The following is a 9249-nucleotide window of genomic DNA, read 5'->3' on the forward strand; positions in this document are numbered from 1 at the left end:
CACAATTCACGATTTTTCGCACATTTTTCCTTTTCTTTTCCTGTCCTTCGAGAATAGAATTGAAATATCAGTACGAGAAATATTAAACATTCCAGTAACACTTGAATTTTGAATGATTCAAGTGCTTCGAACTTCAGTGAAATTTTGTTCAATTTCGAGAATAAATTCTGTACGATGCTTCGAATATTGCTTCATAATCGCCATAAAAAAAAAAAAAATCTTCGATGAAACGCAAATCGATTTGTTACAGCAGATTTTAATTATATTTCGAAACCAATTGGGACGAGTATTGATCTTACGTTTCCTCGCGTCCACGTGTGCGAAAATAATTTAAAGTGTTCAACTGAATGTATGAAATAATTTGCCGAGGGAATTCAATTATCGCAAAAATAGGAGAGGGATGATTTTATCAACATGAGAAACGTTGAACAAATAAAAATCAAAGTGAGCTCTAGATAGATACACGTAGGCGAGCGAAAGCGAGATCGTTTGCATATCAAATTTGCATTTGCATTTTATGCCGGTTAATGAGGCGTCCTACGATGCCTCTAGTCAATTTTAATTAATTTTCAGGCAATTAACATCCACTCTTGCTATTTATTCTCATCTACTACTATTTATTACGAACTCCAATCTTCTTCTTCTTCTTTTTTTTTTTTTTTTTTAATAAAAAAAAGTTATCATATTTTTGAATTGACTCACCAATGGCAGAATACTGAAAGACTTGACGGTATGGTATAAAAATTTCGGGTGCTTACCTAAAACAGAAAAAGTCAAATACTACTTAGCACAATTTGTTAAATAAGAATCGACAGTGTTACGAGCGAAAAAAATTTGTTCACTGTTCCGCGCAAACGTTCAGAATTATAGAAAATATCCAAAGTAAGCCACATGGTCGCGATGATTAATTATTTAGAAGTGTCATTATCAGACTGCTGACTTTTATGCATTTTCGTGCAAGTGAAAGGTGTGTGAATGCTTTCTGCAATGTCTGAAACATGAAACAATTTTCCCGGAGATTCTGCTTTTCAACTTAGTCTAGAAAAAACTAAGTCCAGAAAATTAATTTAAAACGAATCAACAAGGAGTGTAGAGTCTAAAGAAAATTTGCACAAAAAATTGCAAAAGAGAACTCGTAAGATCGAGTCCGCGTCTTCGCGGGTCGTGTATTTGTAACGAATTAAACGATCAAACTAGACGACGTGTTACGATCCGTGTTCTTTGAAGCGTCTGTTCACACCGAACGCGTGCAATTTAGTAGCGCAATATCCCCTAATGCATCGCGGAAAGATCAACAATCGGTGGATCATGGTGACTGGACACACGAACACCATTTGTGTTACGCGTTTGATCGTAGGTCTCTCTGCAAATAAACGAACGAACGAACGCCAGTTACTTTGCCGCTGTGTGAACACGGCTTTACAATTCACGCGATTCTGCATTCCACTCGTCAATATTGGCTACATTGTGACGATCGGTGGATATATTTGACGGATACTGTCTAACAACGTTGTGTCCTGTCCGTTTCAATTAGAAAAAAGAAAGAAAAATTATTGCTCGCATAAATTTCCTCGTTGGTTCCCCTCTAGAATTAGTATTATACAGAATTCAATTAGACTAGGAACTATTTTTTAGAATTTTTGGCATATCAAGTCAGACGGAATTTCTATCGGAAATCAGAGTCAGTCGAAGTCATAGAGAATTAAGTTTCGAGCTTTCCAGTTTGAAATTCGAAACAATTGATTTCCTAGAGAAAATCTAGGAGGAAATCTTCTTTTGGCTCAATATTCGTAGAGGTAAATTGAAAGGAACTTGTTAATTTCGCGAATTACGCGAGGATATGGCTGTTTAGGTGTGCGTTGGCCTCAACCTTGAAGCAGAAGGAATGCACAGAGAGACACGCAGCTTAGCGTAACGTTTCTCCACGGCCAACGTCTCTCCGCTTGGTCGTTGCACTTCTCTCCCTCTTTCTCTTCTCCTAATGGCTCCGTGCTACCTTTTTACCATTCCACCGCTGTTCTCTTCTATTTTAAAACCCACGTTTCCTTCCTATTCCTCGTCATTCCCCCGTGCTTCGAAACTTTCATCCACTGGTCGCTCGAGAGAGAATTTTCCAACGTGAAATTTCATCTCGAAAGAAACTTTTGAACCACATCGCGCCCTCGTGACACAAGACAAACGTTGAAACTTTTAATACACTACACCCGACAAGACGATTTTCAGAATCCTCTTAATAGTAACTGAGAAGTGAGAAGTAATAGTAACTGTACTATTGCGTAATAGTACTAATAGGAATTTCTACAGACAAATTTGACCAAGGTCTAGAAACTGTGAGACTAGAATTAAGTAGTAACTAATAGCGACTATACTATTGCGCAAAAGTACTAATAGGAATTTCTGGAGACAAATTTGACAAAGTCCAGAAACTGTGAGACTAGAATTAAGTAGTAACTATTGAGAAGTGAGAACTAATAGTGACTATACTATTGCATAAAAGTACTAATAGGAATTTCTGAAGACAAATTTGACCAAAGTCCAGAAACTGTGAGACTAGAATTAAGTAGTAACTAATAGTGACTATACTATTGCGTAAAAGTACTAATAGGAATTTCTGGAGACAAATTTGACCAAGATCTAAAAACTGCGAGACTAGAATTAAGTAGTAATTAATAATGACTATACTATTGCTAAGTACTAATAGGAATTTCTGGAGACAAGTTTCACCAAGGTTTAGAAACTGTGAGACTAGAATTAAGTAGTAACTAATAGTGACTGTATTATTGCGTAAAAGTATTAATAGAAATTTCTGGAGATAAATTTGACCAAGGCCTAGAAACTGTGAGACTAGAATTAAGTAGTAACTATTCAGAAGTGATAACTAATAGTGACTATACTATTGCATAAAAGTACTAATAGGAATTTCTGGAGACAAATTTGACCAAGAAACTCTAGAAACTGTGAGACTAGAATTAAGTAGTAACTAATACTGACTATACAATAGGAATTTCTGGAGACAAATTTGACCAAGGTCCAGAAACTGTGAGGATAGAATTACGTCGTCACACCTGCCCAAAAGTTGAATGACAATACTGGAATTACTGGAAACAGAGGAAAAGAAACACACAGTGCGTGTGTGAGGATAAGAAAAGGTCCATAACAGAGATCCATTGAGCAGAGAGCGATTCTAGGCGACTGAAGGCATTTCGCTCAGCCCACTAGGAAAAGTGGAAAGAATAATAAAAGGGCGAGAGGAGGCGAGCAATAAAAGAGGAAGGGGGCAAGTGCATATCGCGGAGGCGGGCGTCGGAGGCAAAGATAAAAATAATTCAAATCAAAGGCTCACGGAGGAGTTGCGTGTGTGTGTCAGCTTGCGAGCCGGCCCGTATAACCTTTTAGTGCCGAGAAATTGCCAGCACTGACTCTCTTGGCCTCGAAGGCAAAAGCCTTCGATGCAACATCGTGTCGTTTTCTTTTCTTTCTCTTTCCTTACCTACGCCTTGCTCACGCGATAGCCAATTCCATCTCTGAGCAATTGCTCTCCCAAGAAGATGGAACTCTCGACCTTTAACTCACTCTTCGCTGGCGTACGTGATGGCAATTAATACCTTTTCGTTCGGGCGAAAAAGATTTTCGATGCAAAAAAAGATGTCACACTGGACGAAGGAAAGTCTCAATAATCTTTCAATGTATCATATAGTATCATCGAATTCTTGAATTTTCGAATTTAGCCGAATTTTATTAATTTAATCCCCGGTGCGAAGGATATAAAACACAGAACGATATCAAGTATATTAACCTCTTCGTGCCACGCACGTCGAGAATTTTTTGTCCCAAAATTGTAATATTTTCTCAGTTTCAAGTATATTTAAGTACAACCCAGGAACAAAACAAATAATTATTACTCCTCAATAATTTCTATCCAGCGATATTATACCGACGAGGTCAAAAAGGAAGCGACGAATTATTGTACACGAATCGGTCACTCGTTACGGTCCGCAATCAGGGTTAAACAGAACTCTAAGGCACGACATTTATCTTCCGCCGAGGGGAGAAAAGAGAAAAAAAAAAAAAAAAAAAAAAAAAAAAAAAGAAAAATGAGACAAGAACAGCCGCATTCAACTGACCCTTAATGGAAAGCAAAGCCCGACCTTTTCGGAAGAAAAGCTTTTTTTTTTTTTTTGAAACTTCGCGCTTCAGGCGAGCGTCCATTAATCGCAAAATTGAATCTCACCCGCCGCGAAACTTCGCCCCGGCCCATTATTCCCACGGCGAGGGAATCGCGATGTAAAACGGGCAACATACAAAATCGAGCCGAGGGTGAAACATTAACATTCGCGAAATCTGATTTCTTCCTACGTGGAAAATTCCCGAACGAGTAGAGAACTCTGTGCCGGTGCACGAACACGTCACTTCCCTTTTCGTTTGAATTCGTCATTATTGGATAATTCCAATTCTTAATCAGAAAACGCAACTATTATCCACAAAATCACCTCCTTCTTTCATTTTCATTCCGTTCCATTCTCTTTCAAAATGATTAACGCGCAAAGGAAATATGCAACCTAACCTGAATTTGAAACGAATGTTACTGACAACTTCAAATCAGACGAATGATCAATTTCTTACCGTACAAGTGTTATTACGTCCGAGCTTTGCAATCTTCACTACCACATTAACTGTATTCAGCAATAGCAACACTATTGTTCACTTATTTATCAAACGTTCACACATTTGTTAAACAAACGAAAATTGCGTTCACTCCCGCGACTGGCAGGCTGGCGCCATTTTGAAATGACGTGGAGAACCGCGGTTGGCGGTATTCGGTTAATAAATTTAAAATGACGTACAACTGCATTACCGACACTCAGCCAAAGGATTCGAAACGACGTGGGTCTACGTTATCGATCGCGAACGTGTTAATTCAAATTGCGCAACAACGAACGATGTAACAACGATAATAAATTCCAACAACACGCTCGAAATTAGCAGAGTGACTCGTCCGACTAAATAAAGGTTCGTTTTCACGGGGAAATGTCGGCGAGTAGAAAATCGAAGAAACACAGACGAAAAAGAGAAAAGAAAGAAAAAAAAAAAAAAAAAGAATGAGGCGGTAATGGAACGACAGTGTTCCGTCGGTTTATAGAAAGTAAACGGTCGCATTTCGCGCAAGATGGCGAGAGAAACGCGGCTCTAAGGGCTTTCGCCTGTTCCTCGCCTGTCACATTATCCTGCCGGTTGAAAATCCCTTTGTACGTCTTTTCTCGCGCGCCATGCGTGTCTCGCTCGAGGGCTTCGCCTCCAAGTCCTTCCCTTAACCGGGAATCTCACACTAGCGAATTGTTGCATCAATTTCCCTTTACGTGTTTATCACGCACGGTTGCTGTAATATCACGCTGCGCTTGATAATCGAAACGGCTGGAGATGAAGGAAATCCAACAGCGTGCACGTACGCGCGTCTAACGACATATTTTCACGTTAATTTTTGGCGGTAATTTTTAAACCGAAGTGGCAGTCGGTCAGTAAGAAACCTGCGACGTGTCATTTGTCTTCTAAACTAGCCAAACTTACACGTGTGTAATTTAGATAGCAAATGATTCAGAATTTGATATAGAATCAAACTGTTACAGCCTCCGATGTCCAACGACACCGATACCAATTCAATACTGGGTTAAACTCCAGCTTCCATTTGTATTTTAATTCCATCGACTCTTTTCCATTTTTCAAATCTTCGCTCGGAACGTCTTTCCCAAGGAAGACGAGTATAAACACGCGGGAACGGAAGGGGGAGGAAGGGTAAAAAAAAAGAGAGCACAGAGGGATTTTCGTGAGCCACGTCCGTGGTGACAGGCGAGCCTGGACTGTCGAGGCTAATGTGACAGCGGAGAAAAGAGGCGGAAACCCTTAGAGAGAGCTTCCTCTCGTTTCCTCCGCCTTTCTCTACCGCGGAAAGAAGATGTCGCCTGTATTCTCGGTAGAACGAGTTCGGTTCCGACGAAATTCCGCGCGGGATATCGAAACGGGGGGGAAGGCTTTGTCTGAGAATCGAGTTTCGAGAGAAACAGGAGCTCGGTTTTCGGGAAGGGGGTTTTCTTTTTTTTTTTTTCTCTCTCTCGTGTTTTTATTAGAGACACGGTCCGCGCGAGGGATTTTCCGAGGGATTTTCGCTCGTATAGAAGGGACGTCGAAGCGGTGGAATTTTGTTATTGTTTCAAGAGTAGCTCGGATTCTTTTTTTACGCGGGTAGCTGGTTTGATTTTACGTGAATGACGCAAAAGTACGCAGAGTGCGCGTAAAACGAATCCCCACTTCCTCAACTGCAGCCACGTGAAGGGGAAATTTGCATAAAAATCCGCAGACGTAGACGTTTGGTTGGACGGTCAAATATTAAATTTAATACGTTAAACGTCAGACTCTACGTGCCTTCCGTGAAATGAAAATTCAATATTAAAAACGAAAAGACGGTGCACACCTGACTTACACGCTGTTACCTTCAGTTTAATGTCCATCATCAATGTGAATGTGTTTCGCCAATATAGTTCAAGGTAAAAATCGTAGAACTATCATTTGTCACATTAATTCAAATAACTCACGCGAGATTCGTAATTCCGCAAAATTACATAATAGACGAAACCTTTGGGGAATGATGTTCGCCCCTTGTCAAAGCCATTGCAATTTTGCAAATTGAAATCAACGAACATCGGAGTAGCTGCGAGAGTTTTCTACGTTCGGCTGGACGAGCGTTGAAAAAAATATTCCACCCTCGAGAAATCGACTCGTTCCGCGTTCATATCGAGGGGAGGAGTACCGGCGCATAAACATACTTATCGTCGGCGAGATTTAGAACGCGGACGAGGAGGCTTCCGCGTTTGAACCGGATACACCGTGAGCAACACATGAATATCTCAGAGTCGGCTTATTTACACACTCATTCCGCGCTCGATCGCATCGGAAACGCGCGACTCGCTGCCGTGCGAATTTTTATTACTGTTCCGATTATTCGATCTCATTCTTCTCGAAATATCGCCGGCAGGAGGAGTAGCGCCGGAGCTGGAGAACATAATTTTCATAGAATATTTCCCAGATATTGAATATCCAAAGGTCTCAAAATATACAGGGTGTCCCGAACTTAAAAACGTTGCGTACTGCACTCGGCGCGCCTAATCTACTCCCAGGGACCGCACTTCTTTAATTCACATTGTTAAAATATTCTTAAACATTATTGTATATTTTTTTAAGAATCTATTAATTACATATTTTAGATTTTAAATATTATTTATTTTATATTTATATTAACACACTGAGGACAGTATGCTCTGACAAACATATAGCCTGTATTTTTCTCGCATTTTTTGAATTATTTAATATATGACTGAAAGGTTAATCACGTCTAATCTTCAATATCGTATATTAATTTATACATTGACGAGTGAACTGTTTGAAATATTTTTTATAGTAATATTTAAGAATCTATTAATTATGTATTTTAGATTTTAAATATTATTTATTTTATATTTATATTAACACAGTGAGGACACTATGCTCTGACAAACATATAGCCTGTAATTTTCTCGTATTTTTTGAATTATTTAATATATGACTGAAAGGTTAATCACATCTAATCTTCATATTGTATATTAATTTATACATTGACGAGCGAAATATAAAATACCCGTTTACAATCGACAAGTATAAACGGAAAAATACAGTAACTTGTACACCGAGAACGGCAATAATCGTGCAAATGAACTAGTACGAGACAGCTCGGCTAATTACTCTAAAAAATTATTAATAAAACCATCGGGCCATTCATCGAATATCAATATCCTCGACGCATCCATCATCGGCGTACCGATATCGCCTGGCCAAAAACGAAATATTAATTACCAATGAACAGTTCCCCCATTACGTCCGTCATTATACGCATCCACTCTCCCTAATTAACAATAATTAATTACAAACAATAAACAATGCGCAATATCGAATTCATCGGTGGCCAATGAAACGAAAAAGTGAGCAAGGGGCGGGCATAATTAGCCGTAAATATGCCGGTTGTAGTATCTGTTGCGCTAATGTATTTAATTGGAATCGGCGGAACTATCGGGTTATTCGAACAATTTGAAATTGAAGAAATACTTTCTCGGTTGTGCAACCAGCAGTTGTGACTTTAGTGGAAACGAAATTGACAAACATTACCGGAATTACAACGTTGAGCAAAACTGAACTGAACGCGCACAAGGAATTTTCGACGTTCATAATGCTGACTTTGAACGTTCAGAGTTCGAACAACAGAAATTCAAAAAGTCTTCCAACCTTCAAGGTTCAAGGTTCAATAGAATTGCAAGAAAGGAACAAGTTTTAAAAAATAGTTGTAAAGAGAGAATTTGAATTTTTCATTGTTACGTATTCGGTTATGCTACTATACACGTATGTGTATATATATAATTTGCACACTGCATACTGCAAAAGTTCACGTTGTACAATCAACATCCTGAAGACACATCACCGAAGCTCCAACAACATTAATCGATTAACGTGTTGTTCAGGTAACCGTTATATTTTATCGAAACATCGCCGCGAACTTGCCTCCGATGTTCCATAACCCGCTTAAACTTTATGCAACTAATTAAATGTACACCTCCGTCATTAAAGAACATCATCTCTCTGTTTTGCTTTATTTAATAAATAGTCAGAGACGTTTACTATCGTTGGAAAATGACAGAAAGGACAATTAAAAAAAATTATACCTCCGTTAAAAGTCAGACCCCGCTGTTTTATTTCATTTAATAAATAATCGTCGATATACATATTTGTCGTCGTTAGAAAATGACAGGCTTAAAAGCAACAACTATTAAAAAAGTTAGATCTCCATTGAAGATCACCTCTCTGTTTTATTTTATTTAATAAATAACCGAAGATGTTTATTATCGTTAGAAAATGACAGACTATTAAAAAAATATTGAACCTCCATTAAAAGTCACCTCTCCGTTTCATTTCATTTAATTTATCGTCGTTCGAAAATGACAGGCTTAAAAATAATAACCGTGAAAAAAATTAAACTCTCCATTAAAGATCGTCTCCACGTTTTATTTTATTTGATAGCTAACCAGAGATGTTTATCAGAAGAAGACGCAGTTAAAAAATAATAGCTACTGAAGAATTACACAATGTAACTGATATCGAAGATAAGCTATTTGTCAAGCAACGCGTCTATCCGTACCTCGTAATTAAACTCTCCATTAAAGATCGCCTCCA

General features: G+C 38.6%; 1 protein-coding gene across 1 annotated transcript in view; it reads right to left on the minus strand.

Annotated features, from left to right (window-relative positions):
* Positions 1 to 698: 698 nt before the first annotated feature.
* The window catches only part of LOC122528412, a 72165-nt gene continuing 63614 nt past the window's right edge, over positions 699 to 9249 (minus strand). The window contains exon 5 of the mRNA XM_043653487.1: positions 699 to 758. Within this exon, the coding sequence (XP_043509422.1) occupies positions 699 to 758 (60 nt within the window). The remainder of the gene's footprint in view (positions 759 to 9249) is intronic.

This window comes from Frieseomelitta varia, unplaced genomic scaffold, assembly GCF_011392965.1.
Source record: "Frieseomelitta varia isolate USP_RPSP 00005682 unplaced genomic scaffold, Fvar_1.2 scaffold_250, whole genome shotgun sequence".
Taxonomy (NCBI): domain Eukaryota; kingdom Metazoa; phylum Arthropoda; class Insecta; order Hymenoptera; family Apidae; genus Frieseomelitta; species Frieseomelitta varia.